At 38.4% G+C, this 14,501-nt stretch overlaps 1 protein-coding gene across 1 annotated transcript in view; it reads right to left on the reverse strand.

Annotated features, from left to right (window-relative positions):
• Positions 1-2,513: 2,513 nt before the first annotated feature.
• Positions 2,514-14,501, reverse strand: part of dntt (deoxynucleotidyltransferase, terminal) — a 194,231-nt gene continuing 182,243 nt past the window's right edge. Inside the window, exon 11 of the mRNA XM_067422152.1 lies at positions 2,514-3,445. Within this exon, the coding sequence (XP_067278253.1) occupies positions 3,359-3,445 (87 nt within the window). The 3' untranslated portion in view covers positions 2,514-3,358. The remainder of the gene's footprint in view (positions 3,446-14,501) is intronic.

Here is a 14,501-nt window from a genome sequence, read left to right on the forward strand (position 1 = left end):
ATTAAAACTGCTAATGTTACTGCAAAAAATGTCGACCCATGAAGGGTTAAACGGGGAAACATTTCACAAGAAGTGATATAAATCTCATATTAGAGCCACCAGAATGTGTCTGGGAAGTTTCAGCTCAAAATACCCAACGAATCATTTCTTATAGCTTGTGAATTTTTTCCCCTAAAACGTGCCATTTTTGTGTGAGTTTCAAAAAATGCTGGCAGTGGCTGGCAACTTTTGCTGGCAGGGAAAGTGTTAATTAACCCTTGAATGTGGGTTAGTTTCATAAAAAAATTTAACATATTGAGATCCACCAGAGTTGATTCAGGACAATGATTAAAACACAGATGGAGTCGATCGAGTCCATCAACACCCCTAAAGCTTCAGTCGTTAACCCTTTCTGGGTCACATTTTAAGTGACAATATTTATGACCATGCTATTTTACATATGCAAATGATAACATATGATATCGCTTGTTTCTGCTTCTTTGCCTATGCTTTGATCAGGAGATTCAGTACTCGTTCAGATGATGTGTAATAGCCCCCCTAACTGTATGACAGTGAAAAATAAGAAAGCCGGAAAATTCCGTCAATGGCAAGGAAAGAGTTAAAAAACAAAGTCAGAATTGAATGAAGCTATTGTTAGGGAAGATTGCTCATCTAAAACGCAGCACAGCTGAGTCTGGTGGGAACTGTGGCATTGCTGTGGGCTGTGAAATTCATTGTAAGGTAATTTAATGCCAACAGAACAGTAGCTAACCCAGTTTGAATGCTCGAGCCGGTTCAGTCCGGTTCACAGGAATGACGCTCTGTGGTTCTGCTCTGTGTGTTTTGGAAAGGGTCAGAGATAAAAAGAGGGCAAGAGACAGAAAGAGAGGCCCTCGGGTCGAGTCCTGGAAACGCCTGAGCTGTTCCAGTTAAAGATCCTTAAATAGGAAGATCTGGACCTGGCGATCACCAGGCTTGATAGTGTCGTAATGTAAACTTGAATAACAAATCTATATTGCCAAATAGATTTCGATATTGTTCGATCACTTCATGGCCACAGGTGTATAAATCAAGCTCTAGGCCTGCAGACGCTTCTACACACATTAGTGAAAGAATGGGTCGCTCTCAGGAGCTCAGTGAACTCAAGCGTGGGGCCGTGATAGGTTGCCCCCTGTGCAATAAGTCCATTCCTGACATTTCCTCACTACTAAATATTCCACGCTCAACTGTTAGTGGGATTATAACTAAGTTGAAGCCATTGGGAACAACAGAAACTCAGCCATGAAGTTTTAGGCCATGTAAAATCACAGAGTGGGGTCAGCGCTTGCTGAGGGTCACAGTGCACAAAAGTTACCAACTTTCTGCAGAGTTAACAGCTCCGGACCTCCAAACTTCTGTGGCCTTCAGATGAGCTCAAGAACAGCGTAGAGAGCTTCATGGAATGGGTTTCCAGTGCCGAGCAGCTCATCCAAGACTGCATTGTGCCGAGAGTAATGTTTGGTGGAGGGGGGATTGTGGTGTGGGGTTGTTTTCTTAGGGGTTGGGCTTGGCCCCTATAGTTCCAGTGAAAGGAACTCAATGCTTCAGCATACCAAGACATTTTGGACAATTTCTTGCTCCCAACTTTGTGGGAACAGTTTGTGGACGGCCACTTCCTGTCCCAGCATGACTGCGCTCCAGTGCACAAAGCGTCGGCCCATAAAGACATGGATGAGGAGTTTGGTGTGGAGGAACTTGACTGGCCTGCACAGAGTCCTGAGCTCAACCCGATAGAACAGCTTTGGGATGAATTAGAGCGGAGACTGAGAGCCAGGCCTTCTCGTCCAACATCAGTGCCTGACCTCACAAATGAGCTTCTAGAAGAATGGGCAAAAATCCCCATAAACACACTCCTAAACCTTGAGGAAAGCCTTCCCAGAAGAGCTGGAGCTGTTAGAGAGGGTGGGCCGACTCCAGATTAAACCCGACGGATTAACAATGGGACGGCACAAGTTCATGTGCATGTAAAGGCAGGCGTCACAACACTTTTGGCAATATAGTGTCTCATGATGAAGAGGTGTGTATGCAATAAAGTCTCAGACTGATGTGAATATCAGCATTTACATATTTAAATATCAGCGCTCACTAAATTAAACGTGCGGTGCCTTACAGTGGTACCTCTTTACATCATTTCCATTATAATTAATCAACTTATTATTTAACAAGTTATTTAAATATATAGCCATGTCCTGCTTATTTCTACTAATTTAAATCATATTTTGATTAACATTCACTAATGTTCAAAAGGTCTATTGATAAATGAACATTAAAAAGCTGCTCTGATGTAATATCATGTAACTCTATAACTAAACTAATGTTTGAGAGACTAAGATGAATAATAATTATCATATAATAATTAAATAAAGAGAAATAACCAAACCAATTTAGCCAAGAAAATGTTTGCAACCTATTTTAAATGTAATAATTTGACATACACTTCAGTTCAAAAGTTTGGGGTCAGTAAGATAAAAAAAGATGATATTTTATTCAGCAAGGACACATTCAATTGATAAAAAAGGTGACAGTAAGGACATTTATAATGTTACAAAAGATACTATTTCAAATAAATGCTGTTCTTTTAACTTTCTATTGATCAAAGAACAGGAATCACGGTTTCCACAAAAATATGATCTGCTTTCAACACTGATAATAATCATAAATGTTCATTGAGCATTAAATTATCATATCAGAATGATTTCTGAAGGATCATGAGACAAGACTGGAGTAATGATGATACACAGAAAACAGCTGATTTACATTTTAATAATATTTGAACATTTTTACTCTACTTTTGAATTAATTGATAATTACAATCGCACACCTGTCGGTAATAGATAGGTGCTTAGGAAAAGAAGGATAAAAAAATACCAAAATCTCCAAAGTTAAAGGAAATCTTATCACACAATATCGATACTGTATTTTTGATCAAATAGAAGAGCAGAAGAGACTTCATAAGTTCATCTTCCTGACTGCAAACTTTTGAACAATAATGTATTTCCAAACAAAATGCTATTCAATAAGTAAAAATTTAGAGAGGGACTTTTAATGTATCCATCATCAATTAATTTGATCCTGAAAAGTAGGCGATTTTGGGAAACCCGTTTTGTTTGGCGAAATTACATTTTAAAACCCCAACACACTTAAATGCTTTGCTTGAAATGTGTGCTTGAGCATCTCTCTCACATGAATGACATTTGCTGTAACATTTGCATTGTTTTACGTGAGAACAACTACTTTTGGAAAACAAATGCTTTAAAAATAATCGCTGTTGAAATCATACAGCAGCTGTCTGACTGTGCATCAGCGCCATTCGGAAGACTCCCGCTGCATCTGACTCAAACTAGGCATTTCTCTGCCAGGGTTCAATATACTCTAAACCCAAATGAGCAAAGATGTCCTCTTCAGTGCTGGCAGGCAAGAGGGTTTTCTGGAGAGGGAGAGAGGGAGGGAGAGAGAGAGAGAGAGAGAGAGAGAGAGAGAGAGAGAGAGAGAGAGAGAGAGAGAGAGAGAGAGAGAGAGAGAGAGAGAGAGAGAGAGAGAGAGAGAGAGAGAGAGAGAGAGAGAGAGAGAGAGAGAGAGAGAGAGAGAGAGAGAGAGAGAGAGAGAGAGAGAGAGAGAGAGAGAGAGAGATTTAACAACACTTTTATACAACCCACATTAGATAAAAAAGACACCATCACATAAAACAAAATACACAATTCACATTTAGTTAGGCCTATTTAAATCACTCATTCTTTAACAATCTTTAAAACCAAAAATAAACACAATCATTGTAAACATTTCATTAACATTAGAGAATAAAATCTCCAATAAAACAAACAAAGGTCTTAGTCTCTCACAATGCATAAAACAATGAAAAAATGGTTTCTCTTTCACCACAAAAAGGACATTGATCTTGCACATTTGGGTTCAACACCGAGCAACAATCCATGTAAAATGTGCCACTGAAGATCAACCACATTTTTAGTCAATGGTGGTTTGTAACAAGAGGCTTAAACAGGTTTAACTTCACAATCAACACTTAAATGATCTCTCCACGGTGTATCCATTCGTTTCAACTTTTCTTTATTTATCACTTTTACACAAACTTTATAAAAACTCTTTCCTCCTATTGTATCAAACATTATGTCTCACAAATCATCAGAGTTCATAAAAACATTCTCATTGTTCTATTGCCCTTTTAGAGATCACCATACAAGGAAAATGATCCGTGTTATCAGGAAGTGTCTTACTTGATAAAAAATTCCAGTCTTCTTAAATCAATTTTTCTCGGAAGACTCTCCTTGTTGATTTGATTTCAAGTCTCTGTGCAAGTGCATCAACATTGTCCAACAGCCACTTTAACACTTACACAACATTGTACCAGCCACTTCTACCAAGTCTTTCATTTGAACAATTTTGGCTTTTGTTAAAAGTTGCATCAACCATAAATTTGTATTTCCACATAAATCCAGTCGAGTACCATTGGTTCTTCCAGAAACCAAAACAGTGACTTATATGACAATGATCTTTTAACCTGTAAAGTACACCATGCTTTTCTTACACTCTCATAAAAGGAAGAAATAAACTTCAAATTAAAACTACACTCTAAAAAACGCTGGGTTGTTTTAACCCATTGTTAGGTCAAATATTGACTAACCCAGCAATTGGGTTGTTTTAACCCAGCAACTGGGTTATTTTAATCCTGCGGTTGGGTTAAATATTTGCTCAAGACAACCCAATCGCTGGGTTAAAACAACCCAACTGCTGGATTAGTCCATATTTGACACAACATTGGGTTGTTTTTGACTCAGAATTTTTTAGGGTGTACGACAATCCGTCCAAAAGATGTTTGCTGAGGGTGTGTGAGAGCGGGAGAGCAAGAGATTTTTGATTTTTAGAAAAAACTTTATTTAACAAAACAGTTTCATTGGATCAACTATTCAACCAACTTCAAATTAATAACATGTCAAAGATGAGTTCTCCTTCAATTACAGTACAGATGATATTCTTATAACACCACTGCAGTTCAAAAGACTCCATATCATTCATTGCTTTATAATATCTGTATTCAACACCAACCCTAGCTTTTAAAAAAGCTTTAAAGAGAAGTACAACATCCTGACCATGTCTATTCTCCATTCTATTTCTCCTTGTGATGTAGATTGCAAGCTTAGCCTGTCCAACAATAACATTGATTAGCTGCCATTTTATTCTCTGTTTTTGACCATATCTCAAATCCAAAATAAACACATTACATTTTCCTGAAATCTTAAAAACATATCCTTCAATAGCAGAGAGAGAGAGAGAGAGAGAGAGAGAGAGAGAGAGAGAGAGAGAGAGAGAGAGAGAGAGAGAGAGAGAGAGAGAGAGAGAGAGAGAGAGAGAGAGAGAGAGAGAGAGAGAGAGAGAGAGAGAGAGAGAGAGAGAGAGAGAGAGAGAGAATGGCGAGTTCATGTGATCTGTCACAGCGTTGTGAATAATATGAGGAAACTCACTGCACTTGACGAATGATTTGTCAGAGAGACTGTGAGAGGATGAAGAATCACAGCAGCCATGTTATTGCACATTTAAAGGTCAGTGAGTGAGATTGTTTCAGATTGCAGAATCCTCTGTGTTTACATTGAGTCTCGCAGACGACTGTCTCTAAATGTTCTGTAAAGCAGAGTGTCTCAACCGATGGAACGAACGGCTCACAGACGGCAACAAAACTGAATCCATGCAACCCACTGACTGTGCAAGTGAAGTTAATAAACGTAATTTCGGGAGGAGTACGCCCATCTAATCTTTCAATTAATACCAAGGTATAAAACCAGCAGCTTACCTCTTCCCCTGAAGTAGGGCTGGGCGATAAAACGATAACGATAATTATCACGATATAATTTTCCTCGATAAAACGATAACAACAGGTCGATACATTCTCGATATACGCGCTATGCGTAATGCTGCGCATGCGTATTGCAGACTGGGCTTCTGGGTGCTGCACGTGGTAATGTTTACAGTCTGTGGCTGACAAGCTTGGAGGATCGGAGTTAAGTGGAGCGATTAAAAAAGAGCAATAGTGAAGAAAATGCAGCGCTCACGACCAGCTCGGAGGACACGGATATCGTTGACAAGTTAGTTCCCTCAACTTCAGTGGTTTGGAGATATTTTAGCGATCCCATCCGACATAAAACAGAGCGACGTGCGTGGGCTGCTTATCATAGGTTCACGTTCACCACATGAATTTAATTATTAAACTGTCGTGTTTCTTCAAAGTTATTCCATATAACATTGAGCCCAACACAGCGGTGAATCTACATTAACTACATTCACACACCGGCTTATTATCTTTTTAGTTGTAGTGGGTGACTTACAACAAGCTAACGTTACCAAACTATAATCACTAAAACATCGGACTTGTACATCGCTATCATAATTGTTTGTCTTTGGTGATTTATTAATGACTCCGCATCGGCTGTATCAAAAGAGAAATAATGTCATCTGGTGTTTAAAATTAATAAAATAGACTAGACAGCCCTTACTGTAGATCCACAAATACTGAACTTTTCTCTCTCCCGACCAGCCCACTGTCGGTGAGGTGTGTGTGTGTCGGTGAGATGCACGGTGGACCAATCCACTGTGAGGCAAGAGAAGGGGCCTCAAAATATTTCTTAAAACGCTTTTTTTTGCCCGTTTGCGTTTTTAGTGTTTACTTACACAATTAAATATATATAATGCAATATTGAGCGTTTTGTTCTATTTCAGCTGCGAAAATCGTTCACAGCAGAACCGCAACGCGTCTCACAGCAACGTGGGTAAATGAACGATTCAGTGTTTGAATGAATCGTTTGAATGAACGACTCAATGACTCGCTCATTAAGACGGCCACCTGCTGCCACCTACTGGTGGTTTAATTTGATCTTTAAACATACTTTCCAACATGTCTTATTTGTCTATTCAAAACTACAAATCTCAAAACATTATTTAATGCTGTTGTAATTTTTCAGTGTAAATGTTTTATTTTGATTGGTAGCAGCCCTTATAGTGTCTTATTTTAATTTAATGTATTGATCAAAATTACAAATATAAAATGAAACATGAAGCTTAGCCTATATTTAATAAGATTAAGGGAAAATGCCCTTTATAAAAGGTGAAAATATCACAAATTTCAAATGATTCAATAAAAATAAAAACCACAAATATGCAGATTTAAATATGTCAAAGCTGAGTGAACACTGGTGAGAATAATGCTTCAGAATAAATTATATTTACAACACACACACACACACACACACACACACACTTTTCCGGACAAGCTAATTTTTTACTTGGACAAGCTTGAACGATTTACTTGTTCGAAGGACAAGCACATGAACATGCTTAATGTCAAGCCCTGTATAATGATATTATTGATATATAGTGTTGAGTAAAATAATGCCGACCACAGTTAAGATTTTAATAAATAAATCTACCTCAGTTTAAATAAATTTTTCACTTGTTTGGGAAGTGTTTGTCATGTTTTGACAATAAAGGTTAGTTTTAAAACCACAGCTAACTGTTTGTTTTCTACATATTTCACTCAGGAGCAAAAATATGCCTTTAAACTTTAAAGAAATAAAGATTTTACATTTATCGTGATATTTATCGATATCGACTGATATGCTAAATTATATCGTGATAATTTTTTTGGGCCATATCGCCCAGCCCTACCCTGAAGCATCCCTCCTCCTCCCCTGCTCCTCCTTTTGTACAATTTTGTACCAATTTTGTAAAGAGCTTTGGGTGTACACTCTAAAAAATGCTGGGTTGTTTTAACCCAATGTTGGGTCAAATATGGACTAACTTAGCAATTGGGTTGTTTTAACCCAGCGATTGGGTTGTTTTAAAGCTGCAGTTGGGTTAAATATTTGCTTAAAACAACCCAATCGCTGGGTTAAAACAACCCAATTGCTGGGTTAGTCCATATTTGACCCAATATTGGGTTGTTTTTTACCCAGAATTTTTTAGAGTGTAGTACATATGAAAGCGCTATATAAATGACTCATTCATTCATTATTTTATTCATTCAATTTGCCTGTTATAGGGGGGCAATCGGAGCTCGGGTAAAATATCCTCTCCGAGCCCCTCTATAGCAGACAGCAAGCCAAATTTCTTTACCACTTTCACTAAGATTATATGGGCACACAAACTCGTGAAAGGAGGGCTAAATAAATCACACTGCAAAAAAGCTTTTCTTACTTAGTATTTTTGTCTTGTTTTTAGTCTAAATATCTAAAACATTTCCTAGACATGTAAAATTCATTGTCTTGTTTTGGGAAAAAATAACTAGAAAAATTAAAAGAGTTTTTGCTTAAAACAAGATAAATAATCTGCCAATGGGGTGAGAAAAATAACATTGTTTTAAGATTATTTTTCTCACCCCATTGGCAGATTACTTATCTTCTTTTAAGCAAAAACTCTCTTCATTTTGAGTTATTTATTCCTAAAACAAGGCTTGTCTAGTAAATACTTCTTGTTTTAAGAATTTTTAGATGTTTGGACTAGAAACAAGACAAAAGTACTAAGTAATAAAAAGCATTTTTGCAGTGCATCTACGTGCACACAAGCTCAGTTTCCCAGAGTTCACCAGCATCACCTCAGCATCTGAGACATATACGAGCAAACCGCAGCCGTGCACTGCATTAACAACCTTCCTGACCTTGCTACGGCCGGGTTTTAGGGGACAAAGTCATTACAGACGTCAAAAGCGATGAGCGAGGGAGAGCGTGTCTGTGCTCAGGGCCTGATGTCATGAGATGGTAAATATCTCGGCTGGAGAGGCGAGTCTGACTCACCGCGGCAGAGGAAGGGAAGCTGTGAGCTCCACACGTCCTGCCTGGAAGTGCTAAACTGGAACTAACTTGTCAGAGTGAGGCAGAGGAAATAGAAAGCATGTGAAAACATTTTGAAGGAACGACAGCCCGCTGCACAAACCAGGTGGAAAGACGAGTTCAAATCGTTAGTAGTTAGCATGCGGCTAACTACTAACGATAAATTACCAATTTTTTTTACCTTGGCTTAAGTCAGCTAATGGACCAGCTTAGGTTCACTACAAAGGGCAAGTACACTCTAAAAAATGCTGGGTTAAAAACAACCCAAGTTGGGTTGAAAATGCACCGACCCAACAATTGAGTTGTTTTAACCCAATGGTTGAGTTGTTTTAACCCAGTGGTTGAGTTGTTTTAACCCAGTGGTTGGGTTAAATGTTGCTTAAGACAACCCAATTGCTGGGTAAGAACAACTCAACCATTGGGTTAAAACAACTCAACCATTGGGTTAAAACAACCCAATTGTTGGGTCGGTGCATTTTCAACCCAACTTGGGTTGTTTTTAACCCAGCATTTTTTAGAGTGTATTTATAAGGCACATATAAAACACAGACAATGACTATAAACATACCAATTTATATTGTTTGCTAGATTAAATGAAAATACAAAAGCATCGTTAGCCAAAAGCATTATTAGTTTCATTGTTATCAACATTTCCCAAAATCATCGTTCGAACGAACATCCATAAACATCATCGCAAACTTGTGTGGTGGCAACGATAGCTCTCGACCTGTGCAGTAGATTGTCTTGTTTGCATGACGTGGACTTCATAAATCCTTATCTTGAGCAAAATAAAGCAAGCTGACATTCAGTACGATCAAATATTTTATTTTGAATTCATTCAAATGTCATTCATGTCTTTTAGTCTGTCAAGCCCCTTTTTTGAAGAGCACATGTGCGAACATTAAGAATTACAAACTATGAACGAATCTGTAAATTAAGCAAAATAACAGAGAAAAAAAGAGGATTAGTCCTCAGATGCCATGTCTATAATTTATAGCAAAAAAATCTAGCATTAATTCGATCTTAAGCTAATTCATTAAAAGCAGTTATTACTCCACCACCTGCGTGACATTAACACACCCCAGCCCGTTAAAGCTTGCAGTCACGTATGTCGTCGATGTTCTTTAACGGATGAGATCCTGTGGAAATCCTGAAAAACTTGACTCCGCAAATGGTGCGATTTTCACAGTTCACGATGCAAGTAGGCATTTTTTTTCTTGACGAGAAATTCTCTGGTTAACATACAGTTCAATGGGATGGAATGAACTTTCTGACCCCGACATGCGCACTGCGAACTGTAAATTTTCCTGTGACGTCACCTGTGAAGGGGTCTATAGGAGATTTAAAAAAAAAAAAAATATGGATTTTTATCATTATAGGATGGTTGTGTACAGTCACTACCAACACACATTGCTGTATAATCAACTTGTAAAAGTGCATGCACCATTATATGACCCCTTTAACAATTATTTGCAATGCAAATGAGGGAGGTTTGCTTATGCACTGTTTATTTTAAACATTTGATGTTCAAATCCTGAATTTGCATTGAAGTCCTGCAGAAAACAGGATGCAGTTTAAATCTAACTGGGACGCTTAGAAAATTTGAAATTCATAAATTGAATTTTTGAAATTCAAATAAACAGACATTGCAACCTACAAAAGCACATTCTCCATCTTTAAAAGGAATCCTCTTTTCATTTCTGAACAGTGCACAATCCTAGCCTGCCGTGGTCATCCTCAGCTCTAGTCAGAATATGAGTCTGATGCTCCATTGGGCTGTGATTATGGGGCGTTTCAACCCAACCAGGAAAGACCTCGATTGGACAGACCGACAACCAATCAGAGCAGCGGAGCGACGCATAACGTTAGTTGTCAAATGTCAATAGAACTCAACTGCACTGTGTTGCCAAGTCTGTGGTTTTCCCGCAGGTTGTTTTCCATGTCCGCAGGTTGAAGCGACCTCAATTATGGGATATATAGACCCAGGAATGCCAATTTTAGCAGCAACCTTGCCAAAATAACACACATTTTACCCCCCGAAGACCTTTTTTTTCTCCAGAGAATTAATTCTGGTCGCGTATGCATAGAAATTTCATCACTGAGAGAGTATCAAGAGTGCGAGGATCTGGCGGGAAAGCGCTCGACGCTCAAATCAAGCGTGATCCCACACACACCAAACTAAGCCTGGCTTGAGAAATGCCAGTCCCGTACAATCCCCACAATCCCTCAGATCCTCCACATTAATTACAGCATGTCTCCAGCACACACACACACACATCCAGAAGCTCAGAGACTTTACATGTCCAGCAGCTCTACAGCTAATGCTCATAGAAACTCTGCTCAAGCACATGAGGTTTATTTAGCATTTAAGTGCTGTCATTTAATATTAATCAACGGTGCTGTAGCTGGTCATTATTCTGTTATGATGCTCATTGGTCTCTTGAGTAAATGAAGTGTTGCTGAAAATGTCCATATAATCCGGTGCGTTTATGAACAACACTAAAAGTGCAGATGTGTTCATATCTTTATCGTCTCATTTCATATCTTCTAATAGGTTTCCCAAACAGTCGTATTGTGCAATGCAACAGCTTCATGTCACCGGTTTAACTTTCTCAGTAACATCAAAGATCTAAGATATACAAAACCAGTGCATTCTTACTATTATAAATGGGAGATTGCAGCAATATGGCAGAATAAGTCACACTTTTAAAATAAATGAACCAATCGCAAATTGGTTAAGATTCTGTTGCTCCACCATGATTTTAGTTGACCTGAAAGTTGATCTGACCACAAAAAAGTTTACACTAATAAAGTTTACATTAATGTTTATTATTATGACTGATCCCAATGTGTAGTTGACAGATTTCTGAATGCATTATATATATTGTTTATATATAATACATGTTGTTTATATATAATATATGTTTACATTATATATATTGTTATATTGTTCTTTCTGACTGTAACATCAAAGGCTTTTTAAAGCTTTTTCAAACAACACGTTCACACACTCAGTTCAACTTGTTCCCATATTGAGGCTTTTCCATATTAGTTGTTTGCAGATCAAGACATTTAATTATTTGCATTTTCAGACATGATTTTATAAATATTTATAGGCTACTTTTATATGTTGTAGCAACTAACTCCACTCCTACCCTAAACCTACCCACATCTAAACAATATAAAACACATAACAGGCAAATAAATGTACAGTTACACGTCAAATTATTATGCCATCCCAAACATTGTGAAAACAACATTAGAGATTTTACAGTTTTGACTCAGAACAGTTCTTCCAAATGTTACCAAAACAAAGGTTTTGTTAAATATGTTTGTAAGGTTTTAGGATCAGTCATTGAGCACTAAATTTGATTCTCATATATCAAGTTGCAAACCCAAAATTCACGGAGAACTTTTTTTCCTTCTCACTTTTTTTTAAATTGCTGTCACAAGATAGTAGCAGTGTGTGTGTGTGTGTGTGTGTGTGTGTGTGTGTGTGTGTGTCCTTGTTTATATTACATTGTGGGGACCAAATGTCCCCATAAGGATAGTAAAATCTGAGATCACCTGCATTGTGGGGTACCAGCCAGCAGTCCCCACTTTTCAAAAGGCTTATAAATCACACAGGATGAGTTTTTTTTAAAAAGTAAAAATGTGTGTGTGTGTGTGTGTGTGTGTGTGTGTGTGTGTGTGTGTGTGTGTTCCTTGTTTGGCAATACTTGTGAGGACACAAATGTCCTCACTTATATAGTAAAACATGAAAACAACCCAGTAGTGAGGACATTGGACTGGTCCTCACTAGTTTAAAAGGCTTATAAATCAGCCAAAACATGTTTTTATTTAAATCTGTTGTTCTGCACATGTGTCTGTGATGGGTAGGTTTAGGGATAGGGGTTGGGTTAGGGGATAGAAAGTATCATTAACCTGATATAAAATCAATGGAAGTCTATGTAATGTCCTCACTAATATAGTGAAACAAACGTGTGTGTGTGTGTGTGTGTGTGTGTGTGTGCTTGTTTTTGTGACATATCAGGACAAAAATGTGTATAATAACATGTGTATGACATAGGTATTACAGAAAATGGTGACATATCAGGACATTACCCCATGTCCCCACTTTTCAAAATGCTTATAAATCACACAGGATGAGTTTTTTTGAAAAAGTAAAAATGCAGAATGTTTCCTGTGATGGGTAGGTTTAGGGATAGGGGCAGTGTAAGGGGATAGAAAGTACGGTTTGTACAGTATAAAAACCATTACGCCTATGGAATGTCCCCACAATTCACAAAAACAAACATGTGTGTGTGTGTGTGTGTGTGTGTGTGTGTGTGTACACAATGTTAAACAGATACAGAGGCTGCAGCCACATACAGTTATTAATACACTTGTCACAGCTTTGTGTCACAGCATTTCTCTGCCGTAATAATGTTTAAATGTGTGCAGCAGATGCACTGCAGTCGGAAACACACCCACACACACAAACTGAGAACACAGATCACACACAGATCTCAGAGACAGCTGGACGGCACAGGAGAGAATATGGCAGCGGCTTCCATCACATCCAAGTTACACGGCAAAAATAAAACTACTCTTGAGGCAGGACACTACAGGGGAATATAGGGCAAAAAATGACGTTGAATTTACTTAAAAAATATATTGTAAGTGGTTGCACACAACTATATTGAGCAATTTTTACAAATAACAATTTAGTAATAACATTCGCTCACTCTCTATAGGGTTCAGTCCATCACTCATTCTCTGTAGGGTTCAGTCCATCGCTCATTCTCTATAGGTTTCAGTCCATCGCTCATTCTCTATAGGGTTCAGTTCATCACTCATTCTCTATAGGGTTCGGTCCATCGCTCATTCTCTATATGGTTCGGTCCATCGCTCATTCTCTATAGGGTTCGGTCCATCAATCATTCTCTATAGGGTTCAGTCCATCGCTCATTCTCTATAGGGTTCAGTCCATCACTCATTCTCTATAGGGTTCAGTTCATCACTCATTCTCTATAGGGTTCAGTTCGTCGCTCATTCTCTATAGGGTTCAGTCCGTCGCTCATTCTCTATAGGGTTCAGTCCGTCACTCATTCTCTATAGGGTTCAGTTCGTCACTCATTCTCTATAGGGTTCAGTCCATCGCTCATTCTCTATAGGGTTCAGTCCATCGCTCATTCTCTATAGGGTTCAGTCCATCGCTCATTCTCTATAGGGTTCAGTTCATCGCTCACTCTCTATAGGGTTCAGTCCATCACTCACTCTCTATAGGGTTCAGTCCATCGCTCATTCTCTATAGGGTTCAGTCCATCAGTCATTCTCTATAGGGTTCAGTTCATCACTCACTCTCTATAGGGTTCAGTCCATCGCTCATTCTCTATAGGGTTCAGTCCATCACTCATTCTCTATAGGGTTCAGTCCATCACTCATTCTCTATATGGTTCAGTCCATCACTCATTCTCTATAGGGTTCAGTCCATCACTCATTCTCTATAGGGTTCAGTCCATCACTCATTCTCTATAGGGTTCAGTCCATCACTCATTCTCTATAGGGTTCAGTTCATCACTCACTCTCTATAGGGTTCAGTCCATCACTCATTCTCTATAGGGTTCAGTCCATCACTCATTCTCTATAGGGTTCAGTCCATCACTCATT

The sequence above is a fragment of the Pseudorasbora parva genome, chromosome 17 (genome assembly GCF_024679245.1).
Source record: "Pseudorasbora parva isolate DD20220531a chromosome 17, ASM2467924v1, whole genome shotgun sequence".
NCBI classification, from domain to species: domain Eukaryota; kingdom Metazoa; phylum Chordata; class Actinopteri; order Cypriniformes; family Gobionidae; genus Pseudorasbora; species Pseudorasbora parva.